This window comes from Urocitellus parryii, chromosome 11, assembly GCF_045843805.1.
Source record: "Urocitellus parryii isolate mUroPar1 chromosome 11, mUroPar1.hap1, whole genome shotgun sequence".
NCBI lineage: Eukaryota > Metazoa > Chordata > Mammalia > Rodentia > Sciuridae > Urocitellus > Urocitellus parryii.
In genome coordinates, this window is record NC_135541.1 from 6,193,420 (window position 1) to 6,210,778 (window position 17,359).

At 44.8% G+C, this 17,359-nt stretch overlaps 1 protein-coding gene and 1 non-coding gene across 3 annotated transcripts in view; one reads left to right on the forward strand and one right to left on the reverse strand.

Moving 5' to 3' along the window:
* Positions 1-4,219: 4,219 nt before the first annotated feature.
* The window catches only part of Mtor (mechanistic target of rapamycin kinase), a 119,411-nt gene continuing 106,271 nt past the window's right edge, over positions 4,220-17,359 (reverse strand). For both annotated transcript variants that reach the window (XM_026397962.2, XM_026397961.2), the window contains 10 exons: positions 16,440-16,562; positions 14,798-14,880; positions 13,237-13,309; positions 12,671-12,745; positions 12,224-12,359; positions 11,308-11,373; positions 9,406-9,486; positions 9,054-9,134; positions 5,712-5,817; positions 4,220-5,067 (listed from right to left, as the gene is read on the reverse strand). In XM_026397962.2, coding sequence (XP_026253747.1) covers positions 5,052-5,067; positions 5,712-5,817; positions 9,054-9,134; positions 9,406-9,486; positions 11,308-11,373; positions 12,224-12,359; positions 12,671-12,745; positions 13,237-13,309; positions 14,798-14,880; positions 16,440-16,562 — 840 coding nt within the window. In that variant the 3' untranslated portion in view covers positions 4,220-5,051. The remainder of the gene's footprint in view (positions 5,068-5,711; positions 5,818-9,053; positions 9,135-9,405; positions 9,487-11,307; positions 11,374-12,223; positions 12,360-12,670; positions 12,746-13,236; positions 13,310-14,797; positions 14,881-16,439; positions 16,563-17,359) is intronic.
* Positions 15,895-15,997, forward strand: LOC113189276 (small nucleolar RNA U13). The gene has a single exon (XR_003301639.1). It is a non-coding gene; the product is annotated as a small nucleolar RNA U13 (small nucleolar RNA).

Genomic DNA, 17,359 nt, shown 5'->3' on the forward strand with positions numbered 1-17,359 from the left:
TTGTGTCCGCCGAGAAATAAAAAATAAATATTAAAAAATTCTCTCTCTCTCTCTTTAAGAAAAAAAAAAGAATGATGTTGGTACAGTGAATCGAAGAGCATTCTGCTGTCATGTATAACTCATTAGAACAAATAAACAAATTTTAAAAACTACATGCAAAACTCTTAGTGTGATCTATAAAATTTAGTGCTCAATTACGTACCATCTTGTATAATTCACTAGATTCTGATAGTAGAGAATGTGGACCATATGTCTTTCTATCTCACCGTGTTTTGCTTGGTGTTAAGTATTCATTAAAGGTTAATAATGAAAAAAAAAAAAAACTGATGTGAGCTTTCCTGTGCTTTGTTATAAAATAGGCTTTGTGTGTGTGTTGATTTTGCCCAACTGCGGGCTAATTAATGTAGATGTTCCCAGCATATTTAAGGTAGGGTAGACTGTATTAGGTGAATCTGAGGACAGGGAGAGTGGCTCAGTGGTAAGTGCCCCTGGGTTCAATCCTCAGTATCACAAAGCAAGCAAGCATAGAAAAATTAAATAACTTGTCCCAAATCACACACGTAGTGTGAGATAGAGTTGAGATTTGAAACTCAGTCTTTTGTCACTATAGCCTTGATTCTTTTTTTTTTTTTTTTTTGGTGCTGGGCATGGATGGATGGTACAGGGCCTCACACATACCAAGCAAGGGTTCTGTCTCTGGGCTACATTCCCAGCCCAGCTGTGGCCGCCTCTTCCTCCTCCTCCTCCTCTTCCTCCTCCTTCTTTTTTGGTACTGGGGATTGAACCCAGGGGCAGACGACCACTGAGCCACATCCCCAACCCTATTTTGTATTTCATTTAGAGACAGGGTCTCACTGAGTTGCGTAGAGGGTCACTTTTGCTGAGGCTGGCTTTGAACTCATGATCCTCCTGTCTCAGCCTCCTGAACTGCTAGGATTACAGGTGTGCACCACTGTGCCCCTCTCCAGTTTTGATTATATTGCCTCTTAGTTCTAAGGCCCTGGTTTATGAAAGCTGATGAATACAAGGATCTTGTCATTCTTTTCTGCGTCTTCCGGTCACACAGGATTACATGAAACCATTTGTGATTGAGGGTTAGACTTTTTTTTTGGCGGGGGTGGGGTGGTATGAAAGATTAAACCCAGGGGCACTTTACCACTGAGCCACATCCCCAGCCCTTTATTATTTTTTCGTTTTGGGACAGGGTCTCACTGAATCTCTTACAGCTCACTAATTTGCTGAGGCTGGCTTTGAACTTGTGATCTTCCTACCTCAACCTCCAGAGTTGCTGGGATTACCAGGTGTGCACCACTGCAACTGGTGGTTAAACTGTTCTTAAAGGCCTTCATTAGCTCTTCCCTGCCCCTGGTAATTCATGTGTACAAAGCCAGAAGACTTTGCTTAGTTAACTTAAAAACCTATTAGATTCACCACAGTTCAGACTTTGCTTTCCTAATCTTGACATGAAATTGTCTCATCTGGAGCCAAGGAAGTTATGAGGATCATATTTTTGGGAGCAAAATGGGTTATACATGGTGTTTTAGTCATCTTTTGTGTTGCTGTGGCCAAAACACCCGACAACAGCTTAGAGGAAAAGTTTCTTTGGGGCTCCTAGTTTCAGTCTCAGTCCATAGACAGCTGCTGACACCACTGCCCTGGGCCCAAGGAGAGGAAGAACATCATGGGAGAAGAGTCAGTGGAGGAAAGCTGCTGGGGGTGAGGTAGAGAGGGAGATCACAGGCAAGACCCCCCAGTGGCCATCTCCTCCAGCCACACCCCATCTACCTACAGGTAACACCCAGTCCCTTCAAGCTAGGATGGACTGATTAGATCATAGCTTTCACAGTCCAAGCATCTCCAAACATTCCTGCTTTAACACTGGAATCTGCTGGGGTATCTCATATACAAACCCTAACACATGGTACGAGACTTTCTAGCTGTAAGTGTGCAAACTTACTAGTTTCACTGTGGGATCCAAATTCGTTTTGTGATTTTAAAATATTTTATTTATTTAATTTTAAAAATCTTTTTCACGGGCTGGGACTGTGGCTCGGTGGTAAAGTGCTTGCCTCGAATGTGTGAGGCACTAGGTGTGCTCTACCTCCAGCCCTTAATCTTTTTATTTTTTAATTTTTTAGTTGTAGTTGGACACAATACCTTTATTTTAATGTGGTGCTGAGGATCGAACCCAGGGCCTCTCATGCACTAGGCAAGTGTGTGGGAGGCCAACCTTATGGGTGACTGAGTTACACTCCCCAGCTGGGTGCTGAGGCCCTCAGTCACAGAAATGGGTGTGTATTCCTACAGCCCCATGGGTGAAGCTATGCTCACCTGTTCCTTTGTAATATAACCCCTTGCCCTGTTTAGGATAGAATCTTCCATGGAAGTGCCTTGTGTGTGTCCCCTCCTCTTACTGTGCCCTTGGGTGTGGCCTACCCAGGTGTCAGTCAACCTGCTGACAGTGGACATCATGAAGATAGACTCAGCCCCCTGAAACCTGACCCCTTGCCTCATTTGAATAGCTTCTCCTCAATAAAAGGGGTCAGGGCTGGGGATGTGGCTCAAGCTGTAGCGCGCTCGCCTCGCATGCGTGCGGCCCGGGTTCGATCCTCAGCACCACATACCAACAAAGATGTTGTGTCCGCCGAAAACTAAAAAATAAATATTAAAAATTCTCTCTCTCTCTCTCTCTCTCCTCTCTCACTCTCTTTAAAAAAAAAATAAATAAAAAAAAAATAAAAGGGGTCAGCACGTGCTCTCTCTCTTTCTGCAGACCCTTAAGGTCAGAGGAGCCGTCACAGCGACCCCAAAGAAAAAGGTATTTGTGTCTCTTGTGTGGTTATTTCGTGCAGCCCAGTTAGCCCAGTTTAACTAGAGTGACCCCTGAGCCTTTTAGTCGCGACAGTTGAGCCACAACCCCAGCCCTTAATCTTTTGTTTTTAATGCAAGAGTTGTCTCATAAACCTTTATGGAGCACCAATCGGAGATGGGTCTTCTGGCAGTTTTGGGGGAAAGACATATGATTCCTATCCTTTAATTATCTTCTTCCTCCTATATTAGTTCTCTGAATAGTTTTTGTTGGTGCTGGGGATCAAACCCAGGGCTTTGTGCATGCAAGGCAAGCACTCTACAAACAGAGCTTTATCCCCAGCCCTCTGAATAATTTTTAAATGACAAAGTATTTTTATTAAGTAGAAGTAGACCAAAGAAATTTAGAAAAAAAATAATTCCCTTAAACAACTAAAAATTTTCTCTGGAAGTTCTCTTTAGGCATGTTCTTTCTTTTGAGGGAATGTAGGGCTGGGTATGTAGCTCAGAGATAGAGTGTTTGCCTAGTATACATGAGCCCTGGGTTTGATCTTCTGTACCATTAAAAAAACAAAAAAAACCCCAAAAGACCAAAAGTGCATGTGTCATCTGTAGGATGCTGACCAGCTCTACTTAATGCCCCCTCTTGTTACTCCAGGAGCTTCCTCTGCCCACGTGCCTTCTGATTTTCCTTCTGTCTGTTTGCCACCTATTGCTCACTCCTGCCTTGAACCTGGCAGCATCAGGTCCAGAGGCCTTGCAGGGACAGTGAGGAGGCCCCACTCTACTCTCTGGCGTCCTTTCCCTTTATCTTCCTGTTGTTCCTTTTATTCTCTTCTGATCACTGAGCCACATATACTGAGCTATAAGGTTTGACCCTGCGAACGTGCTGTTTCTCTGTCAAATGTGGCTGGACACCGCAGCTCCATATGGGTCAGGTTAACACTTGCCTTTGCTGCAGATATGATGCTTCTACACACCTCAGCATCTTGCGCTTCCTTTCCTGCTAAGGCTGTCCCCATGTGCGTCACCTGACAAAATCCCACTCCTCCTTGAGCTGTCCCAACATGCACTTTTCCATGAGGCTTTCCTGGTATTCTGGCAGAATTAGTGCTTCTGTGTATGGCTCCTCTTATCACTTAGCGGGGGGTAGAATTCTCAGTTCTGCTGCAGGATACCCCACAGAAACGGATCACGTCACATACATCCTCGTGTTCGTTGTACTCCTCTCATACTAACTGTGCCCCCCTCCCCTTTTGTGATGCCAGGATATGAAGCCAGGGCTTCCCACATGCTAGGCAAGTACTCTAATGCTGAGCTACATCCCCAACCAACCCTCTGCTTCCTTTTTGAATTTACTAATAATTATGAATAAAAAGCTGCTCATGTACATGTTTTTAAAATTCTGATGTCATTTATTGGCACAAAAATTATTCAGATACAACATGGTGTCTAGACGTGGCTACATCCTATACTTTGTGCATTTAGTCAAATATTTACGTTGCTCATAATTCTGCACACAACCTAGCCTGTCCCTCTGTGTTCAGCACATCTGTGATAGCATTTGTGTTTTAAACCCTTGCTTCAAACACAGCGCATTCAGATCTCACTGAACACGGGGCCAGCCTGGGCCCCAATGTGTGGGAACTACCAGGCACCTGCACAGACTGCCCTACTGGCAGTTCTGGTCTGGGTTAAGTGTGAGCTGCAGCAGCACTGGGTCAGGCAGAACACTGACCTGTCCTGGCTTGTCCTGCACATGTTGCCACTGCTGTCCAGGGACCAGTGAGGTAAAGGGAGGAACTTCTGCTTCTTCATAGTCTAGGACCCTGATCCGTGTTCTCCACTGCCCCAGCCTTTTTGACTGTGCCGAGTCGCTGGACCCACCTTGAGAGGAGCGGCCAGGCCAACCTCTGTCAGCAGACATTTTAGCTCTCTTGTGAGTGAAATCAAAACCCGTATTTCTGAAGTTATGGATCTTCTGTTCCCCAGAGTCGATGGCTTGATCGTGTAGTATTACTGTGTTTCACTGTCCTGGGAGCCGCATCAAGCCCTGTGTTTCTGACAATATCTTCTTTAACAGCAGCTAGAAAGTTGGTTCAAACCAACTTCGAATATACAGTAGTTCTTTTCATTTACATTTCAAAATATTAACAAACTTTTGACCATAGTTTCAGTTTGGTGAAGTGTGGACCAAGTATGAAAGCCTCAGGGGAGATACTGTGGGCATAGTGGGCCTCCCGTCACCAGAAGGGACACCTAGGAAGGGAGACAGCAAAGGCAGAGACACATGGTTCAGTAACCTGAGCTTCTTCAAATCTCAACCCTGATGCTTTGAAAATGAAAAGACCAAGGTCTGACAACCCTGCAGCATTCCCTGGACTCTCTCACGCTTAATCGTGTGGGACACACTCCTCTACAGTCAAGGTCTCACAAGGACATTCCCTGCTGCCCTCTCTCCAGTTTCTGCCTTCAAGTGTGCCTTGGGCAGTTAATCAAAGGAAACCCGGATAGTCCCTCAGGCCACATGCAGATCATAAATGTGTCTTCATCTTCTTCCGGTCACTGCTCTAGCTTCTTTCCTATGCCCTTCCTGAAGTGATGGCAAAAATTCAAAAGAGGCCCCACAAACAAGCCAGCTGGCAGCCCTGCTGTTCCAAACCACTGCTCTTTGTGCAACTGTAACTTATTTTGGTGGCTGCCTTCTGAATGTGCATCTGCAACTCCCAGTTTTCTTCCTTATGGAACAAGGGGCACAAACAGTGAATACCAGCTCTTAAAGGATCAACCTGTCACTGCCCTGTGGTTTCCCCACTGAATCTGCTTTTGCTCCCAAGGCTTGGGGCCACAGTTGGGGTCCTCATTGCTGATTTTAACAATGCATCCTTGAGATGCCCACTTACCAGCCAATGTAGCACTGGCAGAGGTTTTCATGGGATGTTGCTTGTTTGATGAGCAGCTCAACTTGCGTTGGAACGTCCAAGGTATCATCATGGGAAAAGTCCCGACCTGGCACAGGAGAAAGAGCAACACAGCCATCAGCACCTGGCACTGACAGGTCCCTTGTCTGCTGTTTTGTTCAAGAGTCTAAGCAGCCGCTATCAGTCAAACCTCACACGTGAGTTTGAAGGATGCATCATGACTGCTTTTAAAAACCCATCTCCAGCTGACCTGAGGGCACACTGTCTTGTGTCAGTATAGGCTCGGTTCAGGGAAGACAAAGTCTTGCAGTCAGCTAAGTTCAGGAGTGGCCAGGATCTGGCCTAGGGATCTATCCCAAAATCCTTTTTTGGGTTGAACAGGCACACCAAAAAGCCTGTTCTGTTTGAAATCCACAAGCCTCCAGTTTTGAACAGCAACCTCCATCGCAGATTCATAATCTCAGCTTCAAACAAGTGCTCTGTGCAGTATGGCTGGCCTAGGGCACTTCTTTGGTGACATGCCTTTCCACTTCCATAAGGGCCACCTCAAGTTCTTTCTCCTCGCTGACACCGGAACCCCTCCTCCTGTTTCTCACCCTCAGCAGATGCCCTCACCTTCCACTTTTAAGGTAATTAACCATCACGAGCAGCTCCAGACCCTGCTGATGTGTGAGGTCATGTCTGCGGAGCTGTGCAGCTGGCTTCAGCTCACATAAGCTGCTCCCCCAACCGCCTGGGAGGAGCACCCCTATGCCTTGAGCAGTGAGAATGTGGAGATGGGGCAAGCCAGCCATGGGCTATGTGTGAACTATGAGCATTGAGCGCACAAAGTGGACTGAACCGACGTTGCCCTCTGTTTGGGCAGGCCTTGCTCTCGTCTTTCGCAGCTCATGTGATGGGCATGGCCTCCTAGATGTCAGTCAACTTGCTGACAGTAGACATCATCAAGCTAGACTCAACCCCCTGAAACCTAACCCCTTGCCTCATTTGAATGCCTTCTTCCCCAAAAAAGGGGTCAGCACATGCTCCTCTCTCTCTTTCCACTGACCCCTAAGGTCAGAGGAGCCGTCACAGGACCCAAAGAAAATGCTATTTCTCTGTCTCTATGTGATTATTTCATGCAGCCCAGTTCACCTGGAGTGACCTTGAGTGTTTAGTGACATTGACACTACTGCTCCGCCACCTCACTCAGGCTAATGCTTTCTCAGGAGCCTGGCAGGACTATCTGTTCTCTTTCTTGTATTTCTTTTTTTTTTTTTTTTTTAATATTTATTTCTTTCAGTTTTCGGCGGACACAACATCTTTGTTGGTATGTGGTGCTGAGGATCGAACCTGGGTCGCACGCATGCCCGGCGAGCGCGCTACCGCTTGAGCCACATCCCCAGCCCCTCTTTCTTGTATTTCTTGCTTTCTTTTTGTAGGACTGAAGATCAAACCCAGAACCTCGTGCATGAGAGCATGTGCTCTACCACTGAGGTACATCCCCAGCCAATTTTAGATTTTATTTTGAGACAGGATCTAAGTTGCCCAGTCTGTCCTTGAACTTGTGACTTTCCTGCCTCAGCTTCCCATATCTCTGGGTTGTAGGCAGCAACCACCCTGCTAGTTCAACTCCACCTAACTGCCCCCTTTCCATGTTCTGTAAGCGTGTTCCTCTCTCACTGAAGGAAAACAGCTGGGGCCAGGGGTGCAGCTCTGCCCCCATCATGGCTCTGGCTGCCCTTTAATTCTTGCTTTTCTGCATAAACTACTTAAGAGTACTTAACCCCTCACTCTCTTCTTCTTCCTTCGCTCTCTCATCTCCTCAGCTGCTTCAGTCTGGCTGTCACTCATCACAGGTCTCAGCTGGTCACCCGTGACTTGGACCTGGCTTGATTCCTGTTGTCCCTCATGCCCCAACATCAATACTTCTGATTTTTTGGCAGCGCTGGGGATGGAACCCAGGGCCTCAGGCATGCTGGGCACACACTCTTCCATTAAGCTACATCCTCAGCCTGATCCTTTTGACTTGAAAACCTCTTCGAGATCTCTAGCACCCGGCTCCACTCCCACCACCTGAGTCTAATCAGTGCTGCATCTACCTGGACCCAGAGGCAGCCTCTTCCCTGGTGTGCCTGCACACCCTCCCTCTGGCCCTGTCCGCGGGCCACAGCAGGCAGTACTCGCCACACATGCTGGGCCTGCCCACTCCATGCCAAACCCGCCGGTGTTTCCCACCGCTCTAGGGTGGAAACAGAGGCCCAAGCTCTGCCTGGTGTGCTCTGTGCTCCTCCTACACTGCGTTTCTGGCCTGCCCTTGGACCATATTTCTCTCCATCGCCCACTTGCACGTGCTGTTCCCCGTGCCTGCAACAGTGTCCTCTGAATTAGCTCCTTTTTCAGAGTATCGCTCATGGGTTGTTTCCTTAGGGAAGCTTTTCCTGCACTTTTTTTTCTTTTAAAATATTTTTTAGCTGTAGATGGACACAATACCTTTATTTTATTTATTTTTATGTGGTCCTGAGGATCAAACCCAGTGCCTCATGTGTGCTAGGCAAGTGCTCTACCACTGAGCTACAGCCCCAGCGCTTTCCCTGTACTTCTGAACTTGATTAAGTTCTCCTATTGTGGGCACCACAGCCCCAAGTCTTTTCTATTTAGTAATACTGTTCCTTTCTGGACTCTAAGCTCCCTGGAGGTGAAGAACCTGTTTCCACCACCTTGGCCCTTTCAGCATCAGGTACGTGCTGGATAAAAATGCCCTGACTTCAAAAATTTAGGTGGGAGACTCCAATACTCAGTGCCCAGCATCCTGTGTCTCGTCTGACTCTCAGCTCCCTCTGAGGGGGCCACTCAGCATCTTCTATAGGAGGAAACAGGCTCAGGCACAGGCAGTGGAGCTGGAGTTTTGCTTCCTGGTTTGTTACCCTCCATGTCATAGCCTCCCAACAGAAGATGATCAGTGTGAGAAACTCCTTTTCAAAAGCACTCTCTCTCCATTCTATTCTCTCCCCTCTGTAATGGTTGCCAGAATCTAGGTGGTCAGTCCAAGTGCTCTAACATCACACCATAGTGACAGAAGACATCTCCCTAAATTTGGCTGATTTTGGAGCACACAGAACTTCCTACATCCTGAGTTAAATGAGGCAGAGTTATGTGATGGTGGTATCAATCATTAGCAAGAAGACCCATAGGGCGTGCTCCAGTGCTGGCCATAGAGGTAGTCTGTGAGCCACACAGGGTCGAAACAGGCGTGCAGCCCCCAGAGCAGGGCTGCCTACCCACTGGAGGGGGGGACTGTCTCCTCAGACTTTATGTTCCGTTTAAGAGAACACACATACTCACCAGTGAGCTTATCGCGAACCCGGTTAATAATCTGAATAGCTTTCTTGTTTAGGGCTTCTGGCTTCACCAAACCGTCTCCAACTGGAATATAAAAAGTAGGAATTAACAGTAAGAACTGTCATCAGAATAGATAAAAAAAATGCTCCTGCTTTTTGTAAACATTCAGCTTTTGAGCATTGAGCAATCCTTCCTCTGTATCCACCTCTGTCCTCAGAATGTAATGAGATCATGGAACCTTTCCTCTCAAAGGCCGTTTTGTTACTGTGTCTTGCTGACCCACTCGTGGTTCAACACAGCTGCTATTTTCTTAATGAGCTAGTTGTTGGTACAAACCCCCAGAGGTTAAACTTACTGAAAGAATGAATAGATTCTGGCACCGTGGTCCCTGTTTTCTTATGAGCTGGTTCTCCAAGTTCCACACCGTCCAAAATTTCTAGGGGGAAGAAATCAATTAGCAAAACATTCAAAAACCACGAAGTCATTGTTAGTGCAGCGCCTATGGCCCTACGCTCCACAATCCTTAACTATGTGCCTCTCCTGTCTCAGGTGGAGGACAGAGCTTTATGCTACTCTTCATGTATTAAAACCTTTTGAAATCTGCACAAGGGACCCCAAAGGCTGTAGGTAATAGGAAGCTGGGCAATCTGAGTATCCATAATCCTGTCACGGGGCTGTAGAAGTAGCCAGTGGTAGAGCACTTGCTGAATGTGTACCAGGCCCTGGGTTTCATCCCCAGCACCGTAGGGGCAGGCGTGGTTGGGGATCCTCACAAATCCTGTTACAGTGTCCAGGGTATAGTCCACATTTGTTCACATGTGACACTGTAAATCAGCAAAACCCTGTTCCTTCTTATCTGACGAGAGTCTTTCCATTCAGTCAGGATGAATTGTCCTTTTTCTAGATAGGTGGTTGTTAATGCCTTTTGCCCAAGTGCCCCTTAACTGCTAGAACTCAGATTGAATCCAAGAGTGCTCTGCCACTGAGCTATATCCCTGGTGCTTTTTATTTTGAGACAAGGTCTCGTTAAATTGCTGAGGCTGGCATGGAACTTGCAATCCTCCTGCTTTGGCCTTCTGAGTTGCTGGGACCACAGTGTGTGTGTGCGCCACTGTGCCTAGCCCCACGCCACTTCTCGTTGAAACCGTAGTATATACGGGTGCTTGAGGTCTGAACAGAGTATGTCAGTCTCTCCCCCTCTCTCTTTTTTTTTTATCCCCAGTACTGGGGACTGAATGCTGGTCCTCGTGCGTGCCAGCCCAGTTCTCTTATAATGTCAAGTATATTATGGTCAGTTCAATAATGTGATTCTGCACATCTGCAGGACAGCCTTTGTTTGTATATTACCTTCCCTAGATTCTGCACATATGCAGGACAGCCTTTGTTTGTATATTACCTTCCTTAATTTATTTGGTTTAGTTAAGTTACTAGTTGCAAATGTCCCATAAGGTATTTGTAGAGAATATTTTTGTACCCAACAGTGTATTTCAAAGTGTGAACTTCGTAGGATGTTGTTAGATGTCAAAGAAAAAGGGTAGGGGAAGAGAGAGAAAGGAAAAAAAAAAAAAAAGCTAACAGAGCTAAACACCTGACTCAAACACTTCTGTGTTTTTAATATACAAAAGGTACTCTGGCTCTTGGAGGGCCACATGTCTTCCTGGACTACCGCCTGTGAAGGACACACATGGAAACAGTGATTCCCATGATTTCAGGGCTCCTTTCAGAGATATAAGCAGATTTCTGCTGCTTCTACCTCCCTTTTAGAACTATTATTAATGCTTCAGGGGCGGAAGGCATAGCTTGGTGGTAGAGCACTTGAGGCCCTAGGTTTCATCCCCAGCGGAGCAAAACAAAACAAAGCAAAACATGTGAGGAGTGAAAATCCCCACCTGACACTGCTGAAGGGCTTGCTCAACACTGGCTGATATTCAGACATACTTTTAACTGTTTTTATAGACAGATTAGAATCAGATGATAAAAATCTTGGAGCTTGAGGTACCTACTCCATCCCGCTAGATAGTAAACAAAAAACAAGTTAGTGCTTGGTAAATATTTTTAGACCATGTTTCTGAAGTTCAACAATGCCTGTGGGGTGATGTTAGCAGTGTAGCATCTCTGCCTGTGCTATCACTGTCAAGAACTTGAGAAAAGCATGCTGACATCCTTAATATTAAGCAGCCAGAACCACTTTGAATCTTGCCTTCCAGCAAAAGGAATGTCTCCCCATTCAGATGCTCAGCTCCTTGGGTACACTCACCTACTGACTGACCTGCAGAGTAGGAATCTGTCCGCGTTCGAGACCGCTTGTTGCCTTTGGTATTTGCTAGGGAAAGAAAGAATTAAAAGTGCCTCAGACTTTCACTTTGAAGAAACTTGGTTGATATACTTGCTTACAATTTCAAAAATGAGATTTTCCCAAAAGGTACAATTCTGAAGAAAGAACAAAGAAATATTACTCAGTAGTAAAAGGGGTTGTGAGCATGGAATAGGACATCCGGGAGGACACTCTATACTGTAGAGTTGGATTTACAGCATCATATGGAAACTGTAAGGTCAAAGTCTGATTTAATCACAGTGGATTAGAAGCCTCATATTGGTGAAACATCCTCAAAGGAGGCAGAAACAGGCTAGACGATAGATACTGCAGTCTCAAGTTACAACTGTTCACATTTTTATTAAAATTCCAGCTTATCCAAATCAGCTTATCACTAGGTACCTAAGTTTATCCTAAAAAAGTCTTTTTTTTTTTTTTTTTTTTGGTACAGAGAATGAACTCAGGGGCACTCGACCACAGAGCCACATTCCTAGTCCTATTTTGTATTTTATTTAGAGATAGGGTCTCTCTGAGTTGCCTAGTACTTTGCTAAATTGCTGAGGCTGGCTTTGAACTCACCATCCTCCTGCCTCTGCCTCCTGAGCCGCTGGGATTACAGGTGTGTGCCACCACACCCAGCCCATTATTTCAATTAATATTGGAGTTTTCCAGTTTAGCTATTAAAAATACTTGAAATTCTTTTCTAGCTACCTGAGTGCTCTAGGAGAAGAGAAAGCAATAGTTGGTAATACAGCTCAGGCTCCAGGCTCAAAGGAACAGGTCAGTGGAATGTAATGTGGCAGGTACTCTTAATTTGGAAGGATGCAAACCCTAGCCTCCCATACTTGAACACACTTACTGTCCATCAGCCTCCAGTTCAGCAAGGGATCATAGACAAAGGCCTCCAGTACAGCCATGACACTGTCCTTGTGCTCCCGAAGCACTTCCATCACCGTGTGGCATGTGATTCTGTAGTTGCCATCTAGACCTGTAACCTGGAGAAGGGACAGAGCATTGCACCTCAGGAGTCATTGGTGCCTCATGACCAACAGTGATAGAGTATCTGTCACCATCACCTAGGAAGGAAGCATGGCAGGACTGTGATACATATGACACCAGGTCTGATGTGAAGTGGTGAGACTTTCAAAGACCACTCCTAATACGTGAGAATCAACAGGAACCTGCTACAGAAGTCACGTGGCCATGCTGGGGAACTAATGAGCTCTAATGAGCAAGTCTGTCTTTAGAGAAGGTGGAAACTGTGTTGGTCCCATTTCAGTGCAGTGTGTTCCCAATATCCACTCACCTCCATAGCGTTGGTCAACATTCTTGTTAGTCTAAATGGAATCTTCTCTGGAAATTTTTCTCTGGTCATAGCAACCTATGGGATAATCAAAGGTAAAAACAAATCCTTGTTTAGACAGTTTTCTTTAACTAAAGTAAGGTGAAGGCAGGTAGCTTTCCTTTGTCTCATCTCTACTGATTCACATGACAACACAGAAATGAAGCAGCTTGAGTTTAGTGAAGGGACTGATTATGGGGATCTGAATGAGGCTAGAAACCCCAAAAGATGGAGAAGGAAAAAAAAAAAAGAAAAAGAAAAAGAAAAGGACAAGGGTATATTGCCCAAGTGCTTGACCAGCAGGCAGCATGCAAGGTGGCAGATTCCTTCACTTAGCGAAGGGTGTGTGGAGAGTGGCCCCTGCCCACAGGGCTTAGAGTCTGACCTCAGCCATGGATTTCAAGGCTGCAACTGACTTGATCTTGTTGGCAGGAGTGATGGGGGAGAGGAGGGATGTTTGGGGCTTATGTTTGCCTGAACTGTGAGAGCAGAGTGAGGTCTGTCTGACATGGTTTCAGAAACATGTTTACCTCAAAGCAGTCCCCAAAGTCAATGTGCAGGATCTTTCCACTCAGTCGGTCCAGCATCAAGTTAGATGGGTGTCTGAGAAGCAGAAGGGAGAGACGGGAAGGGTCAACAAGCAGCATTGACAAATGAATCAGTGAGGATGTAAAACTCCAGGCCAGGGGCTGGCAGACAATAGCTCTGAGGTAAGTTTGGCTCCCACCTGACTTTATAAGCCACGTTTTACTGAAAAATGGCCTTCTTCATTTCTGTACTGTTTCTAGTTGGTTTTATGCTACAGTGGCAGAGCTGGCACTGTGACAGAGACCACATGGCCCACAAAGCCCAAGATATCTATCATTTGCTCTTTACAGAAAAAGTGCCTGTTCCTGTTCTGGAGCCACAGTGAAGATTTACCTGTAGGAGTCATCAGGAGACTCTGCTTCTCCAGGGTCTTGGGTCACCTGACAAACAGTTTACGGCAGTGAAAGCCCCTCAGTGGTAAGGCTCTGTCATTACTATCATGTAGCTATCACAGGATCTGTCTCCATGAGCCCCTGAGCCAATCCGGGGAAGATCATCTGGCTTTTGTCAATAGGTGTTCTGCTAGGTTTTTTTGGTTGTTGTTGTCATTTATTGTATTCTTTTGAGACAGGGTCTTGAAATGTTGCCTGGACTAGTCTCTAACTTCTGGGCTAAAGTGATATCCCCACCTCAGTCTCTCTCTCTTTTTTTTTTGTTACCAGGGATCGAACTCAGGGCACGTGACCACTGAGCCACATCCCCAGCCCTTTTTATGTTTTATATAAAGACAGGGTCTCACTGAGTTGCTTAGTGCCTTGCCATTGCTGAGGCTGACTTTGAACTCATGATCTTCCTGTCTCAGCCTCCTGAGCTGCTGGGATTACAGGTGTATGCCACCCAACCCGGCCCTGAATTATTTTTTTAGTCTGTAAGTTTGGATGAAATTTATTATGCAAAAATATCATAAGGATCTATTTTGGTTGGTTTCAATTGCAGAAACAGGATCAACTATCTTAGCATCATATTAATTATTTAATATTTACTAAGTCAATGTAATCAATCTTATTTATTGTGGCTTTTTTAGCGCACTAAACCAATCTATGGAGAAAGTAGTACTCTTAAGCTACAGTTTTGCTTCTCTCTAGTTGAAGTGTTATCCTATTAGAATAAACAGATGAAGGCTAAGGTTGATGCTGTAAAAGAGGTCTAAGTAGCTGGGCACAGTGGTGCATGCCTGTAATTCCATCTGCTTGGAAGGCTGAGGTAGAAGCATTGTAAGTTCTAGCCAGTCTCATCAACTTAGAGAGATCCTCTCTCAAATAAAAAATTAAAAGGGCTGGAGATATAGCTCAGTGGTAGAGCATTTGCCTAGCATGTGTGAGCCCCTGGGGTTTATTCCCTAATACTGCAAAAGCAGAAACAAAAACAAAAAACCCCAAAGATGTCTAAAGTAAAAACACAAATAGTTATTTGCCAAAAAGTCATAAATCTCACCGGAAAACAAATAAAAAGAAAACTACTAAAACAAAAGGAGACTAAAAGAAATAAATTAAATTCACTCACCTATCTCCTAGGCCCAAAATATATCCAACCATTGACATGACTGCTAAAGAGCGAGTGTAATTGGTTCTTCGGTCAAACCACACCTACAAAACAGGAGCATTAGTGAACCCAAGCACTGGAAACTTTAAGCTGGTTCCAACACAGCCAGACCCCAATCCCTTCTGTTTTTTTATTCCATTAATAATCAGTGGGAACATAGGATGGAATAAAGATCCCATTCATGAGTATAATAAACAACTATGTCTCAGAATAAACTTAATTGGAAACATGTTAGGTTTCAATGAACAAGTAAACTTTTCTTCTTAGGAACATAAAGACTTAAGTGAAGACTTTATGAAAAGACCCACTTCAGGATTCATTTAAGATTGCAGAGATGCAACAGCCTTCCAAATTATCATTTGATACATTTAATATAATTCCAATATAATTTCAGTGGCACTGAGAGGCACGGTGGCACATGCCTGTAATCCCAGTGTCTCAGGAGGCTGAGGCAGGAAAATCCCAAGTTCAAAGCCAGCCTCAGCAACTCAGTGAGGTCCTGGGCAATTTGGAGAGACCCTGTCTTCTCAAAATTAAAAAAAAAAAAAAATTCAATGGCATTTCAACCTTGACAAAATGATCCCAACATTTCTCTGGAAGAAAAAATATGTGAAAATAGCTAATGCGAAGAGACTTATATTAATGGTATGGTACTTATGGAGGAACAGGCAGAGGGAATAATGAAGCAGAAGCCATAGAAAGATATCCCTGGGCATGGAGGAATTTAGTGTATAATGAAGATGGAATTTTTCAAATAGTGGGGAAGGATGGGTTATTTGGTAAATAGTGTGGTGGCAGCTAATCATCTTTTAAAAAACAAGTTACACTGTAGTTTTATTGATTTATTTTTATTATTGTTATTTTTTTGGTATTGGGGATTGAACCTAGTGGTGCTTTACCACTGAGCTACAGTCCGAGCCTCTTTTTTTTTTTTGAGACAGTAAATTGTCAAGGCTGGCTTCAAACTTGTGATCCTTCTGCTTTAGCCTCCTGAGTTACTGAGATTACAGGTGTGCACCATCAAGCCCAGCCCACCTAAGTTTACAAATACATTCTAGATCCTTCCAGCTCATAAGTGTGATGATTGGGTGTTCTTGCTATTGTGTGAGATATGCCTCCCTCTGAACTTTGTTACGTTGTTGGCACATTACCCAGCTGATGTGAAAAAAGAAATTCCAAACTGGGTTAGAATTTAATTGTAAAAGCAAATCTTATAAGAAAATATAGGTAAAAAGAGACATCAGCTTGAGGTGGAGAGAGCCTTTCTAAATATAAAGCCAAAAGCAGAAACTTCAAACTCGGATATATCTAACTTTTAAAATAATGTGTGAAAAAGAAAAAACCCAATCCCCAAAACACTAATCAAATTAGAAAATCAAATATACAGGAAATTTACAACATATATGAAAAAGACCAACTATCCTAAATATAGGAAAAAAGGCTAAATACTATCATAATCAATAGGAGAAAGCTGCAAACTATTCAATCTAAATAGCATGTGATTTTTGCTATAAAAGGCTGTACATAATCCACAGTTAACAGTAGCAAAGAGTAGCTAATTGGCCCTTTTAGGAGTGGGTCAGAAGCAGCTGAGTGGCCCTACCTCCGAGCTGGGGCTCTTCAGCCACAGCAGCTTGGCCAGGTCGTCCCCTGCTGTGTTGTTGACAGCGTGCTCAAACACTTCCACCTTCTGCATCAGGGTCAGGTGGTCATAGTCTGGAGCCATCTGCATCAGGACACATGTTCAGTTAGTGCAGCCGGAGGCACAGGGCTGGGCCAGGCAGACCTGGTTCTAATTTTGCTGCTGGTCAAGAGGAGACGGGAAGTGCAGCATAGTGGCCACACTGGCTCCCAGGGCATGGGTGGGGACACCTGGACTCACCTCAGTCCAAGCCTAGTGCAGTGGACGAGGGGACGAGGTTTTAAGGTCTGCATAACAATTCTTCCTAGTTCTTAGATGACTACTCACCAGGCCTTCCAGAGCTTGGTATATGTTAGATAAATAGATGCTGCCTATATTTATCTGTCCAGTCCCATACAGGACAATGAAAACATAATTTCCAGGCTTTAGAAGACTTTAATTTCTTTTTAAAATTTATTTATTTATTTAGGGTACTAGGGATTGAACCCAGGGGCACTTAACCACTGAGCCACATCCTCAGCTGATTTTAATTTCTTTTTGAGATAGGATCTTGCTAATTGCTCAAGGCCTCACTAAATTGCTAAGGCTGGCTTTGAACTTGTGATCCTCAGCCTCCAGAGTCACGGGATTCTAGGTGTGTGCCATCATGCCTGACTTCTTTTTTTTTTTTAAAGAACCTCAGGCTGAACCTGTTAGGCCTCACGAGCCATGCTGAAATCTTTTTTTAAAAAAATATTTATTTTTTAGTTTTTGGTGGACACAACATCTTTGTATGTGGTGCTGAGGATCGAACCTGGGCCGCACACATGCCAGGCGAGCGTGCTACCGCTTAAGCCACATCCCCAGCACCATGCTGAAATCTTATGCAACTTTATTCTACT